At 32.7% G+C, this 15,641-nt stretch overlaps 1 protein-coding gene across 2 annotated transcripts; it reads right to left on the bottom strand.

The window, feature by feature from the left end:
- Window positions 1-341: 341 nt before the first annotated feature.
- LOC139510449 (carboxypeptidase inhibitor SmCI-like) lies at window positions 342-5,794 on the bottom strand. 2 transcript variants are annotated; one of them, XM_071297033.1, is made up of 5 exons: window positions 5,609-5,794; window positions 4,090-4,269; window positions 2,941-3,111; window positions 1,481-1,657; window positions 342-490 (listed from the first exon to the last, which is right to left on the bottom strand). In XM_071297033.1, exons 1-4 carry the CDS (start codon window positions 5,763-5,765, stop codon window positions 1,488-1,490), a joined length of 678 nt encoding a protein of 225 aa, XP_071153134.1. In that variant the 5' UTR covers window positions 5,766-5,794; the 3' UTR covers window positions 342-490; window positions 1,481-1,487. The 2 variants fall into 2 exon arrangements, with proteins under 2 accessions (XP_071153134.1, XP_071153133.1); XM_071297032.1 differs by having other exon boundaries at window positions 342-458.
- Between the last annotated feature and the right edge of the window lie 9,847 nt (window positions 5,795-15,641).

Raw genomic sequence — 15,641 nt, 5'->3', positions numbered from 1 at the left:
TGTTCAATATAGGTGTCTCATTGGTAATTATAGTACGTCTTCGTAGTTTCAAACAGTAATGGAACAGTAATGGAAAAGATGTAAATTGTCAAAAACACATGCAAAGAGGAAAATTTCATATATGCGTTGTCTTGTATCAAATTTCACTGCATTGCCATATTTTTTTTCACAATTAACTTTTTAGTTTTTGAAAGTTTTTTCGTTTTACTAGACATTTTACTGTCAAATTTTCATGTTACTCGTATAAAAAACTGTTTAATTTAAATCGTAACCTGGAAAAAATATAACATAAAATTGGGAATGGAAAAGGGGATTGTGTCAAAGAGACAATAACCCGACCAAAGAGTTCACATATCTTTAATAAAGAATATCTACAAAATGAGTCAATCCTTTCAATACGGCATCCACTAATCGTATCGCCAATTTATTTTCACTGATTTTCCAATCTTCAAACATTCATAAAATGTAAAAAAAAAAATCAAGTCCTTTCCTACAAAATAAAAATTTTCAAATTAAATACTGAGCTATTCACATATAGTGTGTGTACTTTGCAAGAGCATGCATGGTTTGGTTATGAATTCAGGATACTATTTCGAGTCAGACCACCAAAAAAACAAATATGGTATCAGATTAACAATAATAGTTGTTAGATAAAGGCAAATATAGTATACCGTTGTTTAAAAGTCATAAATCGATTAAGAAAAAACAAATCCGGGTTACAAACTATAATATTGGTTCTGACTTATTGTCTTATCTTTTAATATCGTATAATCAAAAAGCAAAACGAGGTTGTTAAATTTGATATATGCCTTTTTTTGCTTCTTTGTTACATTTGTTTGGTTGTTTTTATAGTGGTTATGATGATAACTCATTGTTGGATCTGGCGAAAATACAAAAATTTAATCCTGGTATCTATGATGAGTTGATTACTTATTGACTGCTGTACCCCTATTTTGATATTTTTACCTATTGTGTCTGTTTGTTTTGGTCACGCATCGTTGTATATATAATGGAATTTGATACGACTGTTATACAAGTGAGAGGTTAAGCTAGCTATAAAACTAGGCTCAATAAATCTTTTTCTACATAAGAAGTTGCCTGTATCAAGTCAGGAATATGAAGTTGTTAACCATTCGTTTGTTGTGTTTGTCATTTGATTAGGGATGTTCCTTCTTGAAGTTTCCTCGGAGTTTAGTATTTTTGTGATTTTACTTTTGATATCTGCATTGTTATTGTTGTTTAGTATTTCACACTATAGTCTTTAGTCTTGATAGTATGTACAGTGTTCTAGCTATCGCGGTGGATTGTTGCTTCTGTCTGTGTATGCTAGTGTGTTATGTACATGCACACTATATATTTAAATTCGCACTACTAGTATGTCATAATAGGGGAAATCGGCAGATACATTGGCTGAAACTATGTTAAACAACACCACAAGGACTGTCTCCATTAGACAATTATGTGTATTAAACACCCTTACCATTGACTTAAGCCAACTGCTTGCAGTACTCTTCGCATTCCTCTTTGTCGTAGAATCTGTTTTTATTCCCCAAGGCTCCTTTGTAGAGAAACGTTTCACACGAGTCCGTCTGAATGTTATAGTAGTAGAATGAGGCACTGTAAGGACCAACTCCTGGATCTGCTGGGAGCTTACAGTCTGTAAATACAAATACATATCATTTAAATTTAAAGTATTTATAAATATTAGTATAATTAATGTATGTGATGATCAGAGAACGATATACACTTATGTTTAAAACTAAAAAAATGCCAATAGACGAGTTTTGTTATTCTCAAATGATCCTGTCATAACCCGTTAGATTGGCGTGCTCTCAATTGTTTTATAAAATCTTGGCTTTCCAGATTGTCTGATTTATTTCAATTGCGAAAACTAGTATCACAATGATTGACTACAGCCAATCCGTGTCAACTGCTGGTATATTCATGTCCATAAGGGTATTAATGGCCAAGTAAGTGTGTTGATGCTGACAAATCTATCGAAGCTGTTACATTTGGTTTGTAAATTCGCAAGAACTTCATATAATAGTTTTTTATATTTGCTTTTCAACTGGTTGGTGATTATAACCTTTTTCAGTGTTAAATATGTCTAGCTAAATTAAGACTCCTAGCTATTTAGTGCAAATCAACTCATCATAGATACCAGGATTAAATTTAATATTTGAGCCAGCTAGACGAGCGTTTCGTCTACAAAAGACTCATCAGTGACACTCGAATCCGAAAAAGTTAAAAAGGCCAAATAAAGTACGAAGCATTGAGGACCAAAATTCCTAAAAGTTTGCCAAATACAGCTAAGGAAATCTTTTCCTGAGGTAAAAAAAAGCCTTAGTATTTAAAAAATTCAAAAGTGTTGTTACCAGTTAATTTATGAATATGACCATATCAATGATAATTCATGTTAGCATAGAAGTACTGACTACTGAGCTGGTGATACCCTCGAGGAATTAGAACTCCACCAGTAGTGGCATCGACCCAGTGGTTGTAAATAAACTCATCATACATACCAGGATTAAATTTAATATTTTTGTCAGACGCGCGTTTCGTCTACAAAAGACTAATCAGTGATAGTCGCATCCGAAAAAAGTTAAAAGGCCATGCAATTAAAGTACGAAGTTGAAATGCATTGAGGACAAAAATTCCTAAAAGTTTTGCCAAATACAGCTAAGGTAATCTATTCCTGAGACCCGTAGAAAAGCCTTAGTATTTCAAAAATTCAAATGTTTTGTTAACAGTTAATTCAATAATCAATATGTATGTAAAAAATCTGGCAAACGTTGTATTTAAAGATTTTCGTGGTTTTTGTGGTCCGAGTCATGTCTCCTTCGTGTGCGTGTGTGTTTTGTGTGTTTTACGTGTCGTCTGTTTGGGATCACACATACATTGTGAAGCAAGAGACATATAAATTATGATATAGGTTCTTACCATCTTCTGGTATCTTACAAAGATCCTCACAGCTGTCACGGTCATGGAACCGATTGTTGTTACCATAGCAACCAGTGTACACAAACGATTCACATTCATTTGTTGTTTGGTTGTAGAAATACTGGTTGAATTTAAACGGACAGTCACCGATTGACATTGGTTGATCACATACTAGCAAAAAGAAAGAAAGAACTAATTAGGATATTTGATTAGAAATGTAAATTTGGTAAAGAGCTATCAAACAATATCATTTGACTTATTATTCAGGTGTATAATGTGTCAATCTGAATTATTGGAGCCAGATAATTGAAAGGTCTAGAAATGGACAGTGAAAATATGTTGTATGTTTTTAGCAATCAAGTCTTTCTCGTGCTTCAATAAAAATTCCACAAGTATGTGCCTTCAAGCTTTGTATTTGTAATTATTCAACTTGATAAATAACGTGCATCTCATTTATGCAAATGTTTAACAGATGAGAAACACCTTTTGAGTAAAAGCTGCTAGAAATTTTGATATTATTTGTCTCACTGGTAGTACACTACACTCTAAAAATCTTTTTGAGAAAGAGCAGGTGCGATTTTTTTAATTTGAATTTATTGTCTTGAAGAAATACACTACGAAATAACTGTGTTCTCGGGCGAGTAACCAACACCATACTATTTGGTTATCTTGTCGTCGCTTACATGTTTAACCACTGTGACACCACATTCTGTATGTATGTGCCTTTCCCAAGTCAGGAGTCTGTAATTTAACGGTTGTCTTTAGCAAGCCGTTTTACTACTTATTCGAATTTCAAGATATCTCATATAATATATAACATACTAGTATCTTGTTTAATATATAAGATATCTTGCCATAGTTGTCAGTTGCTACTGTGTTACATACTATTTTCTGTTCATTGTATTGTACTTTTTTTGTCAGGGAATGTTAAGATTAAAGTTCTGCAGTTTTTAGGTACTAATTTTCATGTTAGGCTTTAATGTCCTAAGTAATTACATATTATGTTTTAATAAAGCATTAAGTTATTGATTAATTTAAGTAAAAAATGACACCAAAAGCACTTTTTTGTCAGGGAATGATAAGATTGAAGTTCTACAGTTTTTAAGGTCCTAAGTTATTACACAGATATAACGTCTTAATAAAGCATACCTTCTGGTGATTGATCTTCCACGTGACAAGCTGCCTCGCATTCCCGATAATCATAGAACTTATTGGCGTTTCCTAGACAACCACCATAGTTAAACTTCTCACAGGTTCTAGTATCAGAATTATAATAGAACATTACAGAGTTAACATCACATGGGCCTGCATCCAAAGACAAATTGCACACTGGAAATAACACAATATAATTAGTTTACCCATAATAACACTATTAGAGTAGAACATAGTGCCCTATATTTAAAGCGAAACTAACATCATTGTGCCTCTGTGTTAAATGATCATAGGGACGCCGGGTTTTTTGTTTGTTTATTTTGAGGTGTGTTTTAAAGGTAAAATTCATACATTCCCGTCAATAAAGAAAAAATCAGACATGTAATAGAAAAACATGCATGTCATATATTTTTGAATAACATTCTACATTCAGATTATTATTGTTGGTTAAATAAATCGTTTAAACACACTATCCGTGAGAAAAGTATGCTAAGGTCCCGACATGAAAATATGACACAATTCTCACTTGAGACAGGCACATGCAGAATGTAGTTTGATAGAGGAACACTTACATTTATCACTAACAGACTGGCACAATTGTTAAAAAAAACGATTGGAAAAGCTCGACTCATCAGTTCGACTGAAAACACGAAAAACCGTAACAAAAAGGCAGAAACACAAGGATTTAAGTGGATATATATATATGTATGTATCTACTGAAATCTAGTTTAAACCCAGTCCCAACTATAATATAAAAACCATGTTTTCCCAGATTGAAATATAAATCAGTACACAACCAATGGATTAATAAACATGATAAACTTCGTTAGTTATTTTTCCACCGGCATCCATAGAAAAACTGTCGATTCTAACACAATAGATATGTACTTAATCCGATATTTAGATCAAGCATACTAGAAGTACTTAATGATATTTCTTTGTTTCCTTTGCCTACCTTTTTTTAATGTTATTGAGATGATATATATAGTGTACATTCGTGTCTACTCTAAATGCAATTTACATACTTACTAACATATATCATCACTGCATGACGTGTTTCCAAAATTATATTCTTATAGATTATACATTAAAATAATGCCTTTACGCTGTCATAATATATATATATATATGTATTTAAAAACATTTTTTTCATAAAATGGAAAATAAAAAATAGTCTAACCGAATTTTTGTTTTGAATAGGCGTTATTGAAATAAAATATCAAACGAATGGAAAAATGTTCATAAAATGGAAAATAAAAAATAGTCTAACCGAATTTTTGTTTTGAATAGGCTTATTGTAAACCAACGATAATTTTCCCGACCCATTTAATTTTGCAACTTTCGCGATTAGGAAAATAATACGAAAAAGTAGTCGCGAATATTAACAATTTATCACTTACGGTAATAGAATAGACAACGAAAATTAGAAAATCGCGGAAAAGTCGATTGACAATTCTAAACTCTTAATAAAGTTTCCGTGAAAACAAGTTGGATTACAGTAGCTTTTTCTACATACCATCATCGGGATCTTCAGGCTCCGAGGTATCTAATCCTTTAGTTGTTTCTAATGAATTAGTCGCACGATCATTATTCAAATCCGTAGTCCTAATTATATTTGCCACAGAAAAATTCAAAAAAACAAGAGCGCATATTAAACGTTGTGTAACCATCATAACACAGATACTGTTTGAAGTAAACTTGGAACATCTTGTGCTTATTAATCAATGTTGTACGTACATGAATCATAAAATTTCAATAATAAACAGGAAGAAATCACCATAAAAAAGTTATCGCTTCTGTTAAAATCATTTAAACTTGAAGGTTTTTCGACATGCAGTGATACCATACATAATTTATTATGAATCTTAGTAAACACCAGTCAGAAAATGTTTACATGATGCAGTGCTTATGACTAGAGCAATGTTTCCATTTCTTTTATTTTGCCAAATTGAAAGGTTTTACCACCATAAATCTCTAACCGCGTGTAAGCTTACTGCGTTATAACGTTTGTTAAAACTTTATGGATCTCAGTCGTGCAAAACATCTAAATATGTAAATAAGTTTACTACACAAATGAAAAATAATAAACTAATTGGGACGGTATGTGTCAGAATTTTTCGAAAAAATACTGAACTACAATAACAAATAAAATCACAACAATCTTGAACTCCGAGGAAAATACTAAAAGGAAAGTCCCTAATCAAATGGCAAAATCAAAATCTCAAAACATCAAACGAATGGATAAAAACTACCATGTTCCTGACTTGGTACATGCATGCATTTTCTCATGAAGAAAATATTGATTTAAACCTAGTTTTAAAGCTAACTAAACCTCTCACTTGTATGAAAGTCGCATCAAAGTCCTTTATATTCACAAAGGATGTATAAACAAAACAAACAGACATAATAGGTAAAAATGTCCAAAATAAGGGTACAGAATATTGTATTATTATCTTAATCAATATAAAAACAAACAGATATGTAACAAAGAAACATAAAATGGCTAAGGGATGTAAACCTACAGAGCAACGTCATAAACGTATCAAAGTAATAGAAATAGGTACATAGATAAGCACATTAGCAGAAAAGAACGACAAGAATACAAGAATTATCATGGAACAATCATTTTTCTGTACATGTGAGAGGGTAAACAATTTCGAATACATTTTGTCTTTGAATAGTTCCATATTCGTTGTAGATTTAACCAATATATCTTTTCAATACATAACACCAACGTATGGTAGACAAAGTTATTTTGGTAAAACAAAGAGTCATCCTTTGAATGTCGGAATATTGTTCTAATTGTCAGTTTGCGTTGTCTCATTTTCTAAACATATTTGTGTGTGTGTGTGTGTGTGTGTGTGTGTGTGTGTGTGTGTGTGTAAAAACAACTCTATGTTTGTATATACATCGAAAAGAATAGGAAATCTTAACCATATGTCCTGAACGTCAAGGTCTGGTATATATACAAGTATGAGAAAACCGTCGTCAATACATCGATCGTATATTACATGTATTATTAAATATAAAAAAAAAAAACACACAGAAAACACATATCACAATTAAGGTCTATATAACAAATTAACTATTAAAATCAAGTGTATCGGAATATTCTTATAATTCTTACTAACATTTTTTTTTTAAATAGGCCATTCGCCAAATAATTCAAGCCATTCTTTGCTTGATTATAACAGCATTACTGTAAATCACGAACATCTAGATGCAGTTTTATATTTGTATGAAATTGATAAATTTAAACAACAAAATGTTCAAAAATACAGAGCTTAATATAATAATTACTTTCACATTTAGAAAACGAGACTATACCTAAGTGTTTAAAACGATAACGCAAGTTAGAATTGGACAGAGAACACAACGTATTAAAAGACAGACTGCGAAAACCTTTTATAAAATAAAAAGCGTATATATTAGATAAAAGAGGGACAGTCAAACTCATAAGTCGAAAATACACTGACAACGCCATGGCCAAAAATGAAAAAGACAAACAGACAAATAGTAGTACTCATGACAAAACATAGAAAACTAAAGAATAAACAACACGAGCCCCACCAAAGACTAGGGGTAATCTCATTTGTTCCGGAAGGGTAAGCAGATCCTGCTCCACATGTGGCACCCGTCGTGTTGCTTATGAGATATTATAACAAATCCGGTAAATAGTCTAATTCGGTAGGTCACATTTATGAAAGGGAAGGGGATTGTAGTTACGACGTAAGGAACATATCCGATATCATTTGTGAAACGATTATTTCATAACGGTCAACCAACTCGTGATGTCGTCTGTTAAATTTACGAAGAGATGATTTCACCCTCACCATTTGGAATTCTTGACTTGATAGCTTCCTTGTGAGCAAGAAAATCATGATAGGAAATGCAAGCATGGGAATATCGTATCAATTGGCAGATATATACACCGTATGCAGGTGCTGCTGGAATGTTGCTACTTAGAAATGGAAAGTTCACAATTGGAAAGCTGAAATCATTTCTTTTGTCGTAAAGTTTTGTTTTCAATTGACCCTCATAGATAACCATAAACATGTTATCTGTGAGCTTTTACTTTTACATCATATTTTTCTTGCGTTTTTTTTCTATCATAATTATGTTAATCTATAAAACATTGTTCGAAAGCATAGTGTTATTTACCTTGCATTCGGTCAACCACTGGGTCGATGCCACTGCTGGTGGAGATTTATTTCCCCGAGTGTATCACAAGCCCAGTAGTCAGCACCTGTTGTGCTGACATGAATTATCATTTATATTGTTATATTCATAAATTAACTGTTTACAAAATTTTGAATTTTTTGAAATAATAAGGCTTTTCTACCTCAGGCATATGTTACATTAGCTGTATTTGGCAACACTTTTAGGAATTTTGGATCTCAATGCTCTTCAACTTTGTACTTTATTTGGCTTTTTTTTTAAAAACTTTTTTGGATTCGAGCGTCACTGATGAGTCTTTTGTAGACGAAACGTCTGGCGTATTTACAAAATTTAGTCCTGGTATCTATGAAGAGTTTATTTTCAGTAACTGCAGAAATTTACTATTTTGAACAATATCATAGAGTATTGTTTTCAATTACTTATGCTTTAATTGGTAATCTGTACAATTGATACTCGTAACGTTACCGGTAATTTACATTCTACCTGGTTAGATTGATCCCCCCCTAACTAAAAAAGTTTAATAATTTTGTGGTTTATTGTGCATGTCCAATTTTAGGAATCTAATACTACTTCAAAGTAATAAATCAAGATGAAGAAATTTAGTACAATAATAACTACAGCAAATATCAAACATCTTTGAAAATTGTTTGATTAAACCTTTTCCAAGTTCATTTCAAGGACCAATCACAGCATTTTATGCGATACTTCCTAATACTGCTTTTATCATCAAGCAGTATTTAATATTTCAGGAGGAAATTTGCTTATAAGGACATGCTTTCATTGCTTTAAGACATTGTCCTTTTTTGAGAAAATTACCACACCAATCAAAGCAATATCTAAGCTTGTTATAGAATAAAAAAAAGTAAATTCAGAGGAGTTCAAAAAAAAAAAAAAAAAGATAAATAAATATAATTTTGAATGTAACACATCATCTTATAAGCTGAAATCTTTTTGTCAGCTCATAGACATAATTATTTTCATGTGATCATATTTTCAAAGTTTTTTCATGATTCACTCCTTAAAATTGGAATTTGAATTTAATTATTAGGGATGAAGTTATACTTTTTCTGACTATTACTTTGCTGGTTAACCGTGTTCACTAATTTTTTTGGTTTTTTCTTTATAGACAGAAAAAAATATTAGCACATTCCTTAAATATTCTTTAAGACCATGGAAAAGTTGATTTCAAATGACACAAAAATCATATGTGAACTCAAGTCACACCTCTGAGTTTGTATTTTTATTACAAAAAGTGCCACATATGTTTTCTACCTGCTTTTGGTGGGATTCTCAGTCTTCAGATTTCTCTGTTAAGTTTTGTATAATATTGCTTGTCTTTTGGTCATTTTTCGTTTTTTTACGCTGTATGTTTGTCTCTGGTATCTTCAACCTCTCTTAATCAAATCTACTAAGTGTTTGGTTCATTCCACTTAATCAAATCTACTAAGTGTTTGGTTCATTCCACTTAATCAAGTCTACTAAGTGTTTGGTTCATTCCACTTAATCAAGTCTACTAAGTGTTTGTTTTATTCCACTTAATCAAGTCTACTAAGTGTTTGTTTCATTCCACTTAATCAAATCTACTAAGTGTTTGGTTCATTCCACTTAAGCAAGTCTACTAAGTGTTTGGTTCATTCCACTTAATCAAGTCTACTAAATGTTTGTTTCATTCCACTTAATCAAGTCTACTAAGTGTTTGGTTCATTCAACTTAATCAAGTCTACTAAGTGTTTGGTTCATTCCACTTAATCAAGTCTACTAAGTGTTTGGTTCATTCCACTTAATCAAATCTACTAAGTGTTTGGTTCATTCCACTTAATAAGTAAGTAAGTAAGTAAATAGCTTATTAAAGTGTCACATATTGATTGACATAAATATAAGCAACATTATATAAATATATACACATAAAACAATCAATATCCAGCCATAAAAACGACTTATGAGACACTAAAAAGCTTAAAATTCTATAAAAATTCAAATATATTCCGTAAAAAACATACAAGTCACAAAAAAAAAACAAAAAAAATCACCATTAAAATACAAAAATCACTAAATTCAATAAATATATATATATAAAAATTGTCGAAATCTGACTTTCCTGATAAAATTAAAATGATAAAACTCTGAAGCTAGTAAAAATTTCATAAAGAGCTGTTAAACAATTTTCTTCGCCAGAAAAATTTATATAAAAATTTGCATAGGAAATATTGTATATCATAACAGTTCATAATTTCAATAAATTTATTATCTATATCAAGGCTGTTAAAATTTTGAATTAATTTTGAACATTCATGAAAAAGGTTATACCGAATATCGTCATAAAGTGCGCATTCCATCAGAAAATGTTTTTCAGTCTCTACACTGCAACTTTCACAAAACAAACAAAGTCTATCTTCTACGGGTGTAGGCGTCCTGGAGTATCTGCCAGTTTCGTGCGCTAGCGGTAGAGCCCCGGAGCGAAACAGAGCCATAACACGCCTTTCCTGTTTAGAAATGTTTAAAAGCACATAAGGTTCTGTTTTCACACATTGTTTATAACATCTGTAAGTGCGCAATTTGTTTCCGTTTTTTATATTACGACGGTCATCAAAAAGTTCTTCATACCATTCTGTGTTGTCCAGCTCACATAGTTTTTCACTTATCATATGCATAACTGATTTAGTCGATAATGTTAAGTCATACGTCGGATCCTTTAGTCTGATCCGATCAACAATCTTATGCACTTCAAATGACCAACCCTTTCTTCTTCTAGACGTCCATTTAAAAGTTTTGTAGGAAATTCTTTGTTGGTCAGTACGGATCAATTTGCACAAAAGTCTACAATAATTTATTCGTTGTTTTGTTATTGGTGAAGTCCATCCCATATCACCGCGTGAAGCTACGTTCGATGTGCGCTTTCCCACCGATAAGAAAAATTTACATGCTCGGTTTTGTACTGCTGATATGGCACTGAACGATTTTGTGCCCCAGATACCACTACCATAAAGTAAAATTGGTTCAACAACGGACGTATATAGTTTATTGTACACTTTAAAAGTCATCCCTCCCATGGATTGAGTTTTTGTAATTAAAGCACCCAAAGCACGGCTCGCTGCTTTGGCCAGTTCTTTTGCATTTTTTACGAAAGTTAAATGTTCGTCAATCCACACTCCAAGGTATTTGTATGAATCAATGTAGTCAATAATTTTTCCAGAACATCGGAACGTAAAATCTGAACGTATGGATGACTGTGGACGGAAATGGACAATTTTAGTTTTGCCAATGTTTACGGATAACTTCCATTCAGCGCACCATTCGGTTACTACATTTAACATACGTTGTAGACTTTCTTTATCTGGAGCTATTAGCGCTATATCGTCCGCGTAGAGCAATAAACTGAGCTGAAAATCATCAATATGCACTCCACATTCTAGAGAGTTTATACAATCTGCCAAAGTATTGATATATACTGAAAACAAAGTGGGCGATAGGATACAGCCCTGCTTCACACCGGCATCTACACTGAACCAAGGGGTCTGGTCACTATTGATACGAACGGTACATTTTAGGTCATTATACAAGGATTGAATCGCAGATAAGAACTGTCCACGGACACCAACACGTTGTAATTTAAACCACAGAAGATGATGTTCGACGGTGTCAAAAGCTTTCTTCATGTCTACAAAGCATACATAAGTTGACTTTCTTGATATTTTTCTGTCGTTCAGAATAGAATGAAGCGTGTGAATATGTTCTTCACAACTACGGTTACGGCGGAACCCATTTTGCTCATCACACAGAATTTCGTTATTTTCCAACCAAGAGCTAAGTCTCGTGTTTAAAATGGAACAATATATCTTACACGGCACGGAAACCAAAGTGATTCCCCTGTAGTTCATGGGATTTCTATCGTCGTCAGATCCCGGTTTTAAAATTGGATTGATGATACCACTATTCCACTGATACGGAACTTTTCCAAGATTAAAGCAACCACTGATAATTTGATAAAGTAAGTCTATTGCCGCGTCATTCTTTAAAACTTCCGTCGGAATTTCATCTATTCCCGTGGCCTTTCGTAATTTAGCGTTTATTACGGCATTAACGACCTCGTCTCGTGAAATTGGTTGATTTAGCGGCGTAACGTCTATTTCTGTGTTGAAAGTAGATGCATTAAGTTGGCTATTATCTCCACCATTGCGTTGAAATAAATTTTGAAAGTCACTTTTCCATTTATTAAGAACGTCGTTTTTATTCGTATTTACATTTCCATTTGGACCTAATACCGCCATCGGAATTCATGGTTTACGTTCACTTGCGATTCCAATTTTACCAACAGACTTCCAAAATTCGCGCTGATTTGATGTACATAGTTTTTCTTCTAATTTCTTTCGCTCTGTTATTTGGTGTTGCCGCTTATATTTTCTGTTAAGACGATCGAATGTCTTCCTTTCCACACAATAATCTGTTTTTAATCTTTGTTTTGTGCCGCTCGGACCATTACAGCGCAACCATTTCTTTTCACATGCGCACACTTTAGACCATTGTGAAGACAAATCATTGTTCCAGTAAGGTTTATACCTAGATTTTGTGCTTTTATTACGACCAAAACCACTTGTGTTTATTTGTAGCTTGTTGTTCATTTCACACTTAAGCAAACCTTGGAATTGGTCATATGCGTTTTGTATATCACTAGATACATTTATATAATTTTCAATATTTTGAATAGTTTCCATCACCTTTGAATGTATTTGCTCATTCATCAGAAAGTCATTCGGAACAGTCGACACGTTATATTTAGGTTTTCGTATTAATTGTGGCTCTTCGGAGATTGTTTTGTAATTCAATTCAATTTTAATATCACTATACAAAAACGAATGATCAGGGATACTTTCTGGAACATAAGCAATGTTATTAACTACATCCGACATAGATATTATTTTAAAGTCGCTAATGGTATCCAGATCTTCATATGGGACGCAAATATAGTCAACTACGGATCTACCTGATGTAGAAATACAAGTGTATTCGCTGTCTTGAAAACGACCATTTAACATCCCAAAATTTGTATCACTCAGAAAATTTATAAATGTATCTCCATGGTGGTTTTCTTTTTGGTCTAGAACATTCCTAGGTCTCACTAAATCAACCCCCTCTATATAATCTGAATTACAACCCACACGGGCGTTAAAATCTCCACAAATAAAAATTTTCCCTTTATGTTGATATAAATAGACTTGTTGCATTAGTGTTTGGAAAAAAGTGTCCGCGTCAACAGGCCTGCACGACTCAGCTGGTGGTAAATAACATATTACGACACAAAAACTTATATTTTCTGATTTAGCTGAAAATTCTAACCATAAAATGCCCTCTTCGTTATCATCTAGGATATCAATATTTTATATAGACTGTAGTTCATTTTTAACAAAAGCGCCAACTCCTGCAGATCCTCTCGTAGCTCGACTATGTAAATATTTTCTATTGTTTCCATAAAATCTAAAACCATTTACACTTAGTGTTTCATCTCCTCTCAAAAACGTTTCGCATATTCCTAAAATGTCACACTTTGAGAAGTTTAAAACCTTTTCTCGAAAAATAGAGTTATCGTTCGTTTTTGCTGACCACCCCCTACAATTCCACACCCCAAGCCGCAGTTTATCCTAGTTACGTTTGGTTAAAAGACGACTACCAGCAAACATATACTTCTTGTCTTTACCCATTTCCTTAAGAACAGTTCTGACTGCATTTTGAAAATTTCTTGTTTCGACCGGTAAATCATTTTCTATGTAAACTTGATCAAATTGTCTGTTTTGTTTAAGCTTTGATTTATTCTTCATGATTTCTTTTTTACTTTCAATACAATCAGTTTCTACAATAACTACACCTGGGTATTTCCCTCTGGCAACTTTTCTTGACACATATGTTAGGCCTATGTTAGCTAAGCCTAAGCAATCTTTCAACATTGACTGTACTTTGTGTTCTGTTAACTTTGTTTCAGTTTCTTCGCGTTCATCGTATTCAAGATTCTTGATCACTAGCCTATACTTGGTTTTATCGCTATTTTGACTGTTTATGTGTTTTTCATGTACCTGTTTTTCAAGATGTTCTATTTTATTTTGCATAGTATTAAGTTCTTGTTTAACTTCAGTTTTCACCTCATTCATTTTGTCCGTTAATTTTTTATCTATAATCGATGAAATTTTCTCGGAGACTTTCTCGGATATTTTTTCTTCAAATCTTATTTCAAAATCATCCATTCTCTTTCTAGATTTTTACTCATAGTTGTAAAGTTCGATGAAAGTTGCAAAATTAAAGTTTCTAGCCTACTAGTGTTGTCAATCATTTCGGGTGTACTCGATGCACTTGGTGTACTTAACTCGCTTTTACTTTTTTTGTGCATGAAATGTATGTCTTCTTGGTAACCAGAAACTTGATCTGATAATTGACGTTTTCTTTCGGACGAAGATGTTGCTGTGTTGTAATGTAAAGTACTTACAGGTGCGAATCCTTGATTCATCGTAACATGATTGTTTACATATTGTCCGCCATTTGTACACAAAGGAAAGTTCACAAACTGATCCATTTCCTGATTCATGATCCTATGTTCACGCAATAAAAGTCTTACTGTTTAATATTTATACTGCTTGTAAACAAAATAAACACTTGTGCTGTATAAAATGTCTAAAATTGGTATATATCTCACAAAATAACCACTTTTTTCTCAGCTACTTTCTATAGAACACCTTTGTTTGACCACAGGTAAATCGTATTCATTCAACTAAAGAGATGTTACAACTTTGCTGATTTGAAATACCTTATACACAATTTCAAATTAAGACTTGAACATATATATCAAATAGAAGTTTCTATAATTAAGTTATAGATTATGATAAGTGACTGTAACTAGTTTCTTAAATTGATAAAATATCACACAAATATAACCACAATAGTAAACCAATTTTAGTTTGGTGTCATCATTATTCATTTGATTGCCATCTCATTGAGGTTCAGCAAACAAGTATTAAACATATATTTCTAACAGTAATGCTTTCCATAACCTATAAATCAAACTTTACATGGGGGCATGCTCAATCAATAAAACCCATGTTCAACAGAACTGATGATCCAAGCCAGTAAAGATAGGCCTGAGCTTAAAGCCTCAAGTGTTGACAGTCTAGTGATACAGTAGTTGGACTACTCAGACCACTCAGCCACTGAGGCTCTGTTCAGGTAGAGTAATCGAGAGGGATTCAAGCGAATTTTGTGTGGTTGCCTTAAAAACTCCTAATATTAACTTCAGAAAGACAACAATATCCTCGTTGTGGTTAAGTTTTATTAGGCCGACATGTTTGACCACAAGTCAGAGCAATCAGGACAAATGTGCACAATGTCTC

This window comes from Mytilus edulis, chromosome 2 (genome assembly GCF_963676685.1).
Source record: "Mytilus edulis chromosome 2, xbMytEdul2.2, whole genome shotgun sequence".
NCBI lineage: Eukaryota > Metazoa > Mollusca > Bivalvia > Mytilida > Mytilidae > Mytilus > Mytilus edulis.
The sequence above is the reverse complement of the archived record's forward strand: the minus strand, read 5'-3'. Positions and strand labels throughout refer to the sequence as shown.

Excerpts from the sequence above, each read along its gene's own strand:
- LOC139510449 (XM_071297033.1), bottom strand. The coding sequence starts at position 5,765 with ATGATGGTTACACAACGTTTAATATGCGCTCTTGTTTTTTTGAATTTT. Across the intron at positions 3,112-4,089 it reads GGAAGATCAATCACCAGAAG|TATGTGATCAACCAATGTCA; the intron begins GTATGCTTTATT and ends TCTTTTTGCTAG. Across the intron at positions 1,658-2,940 it reads TTGTAAGATACCAGAAGATG|ACTGTAAGCTCCCAGCAGAT; the intron begins GTAAGAACCTAT and ends TTGTATTTACAG.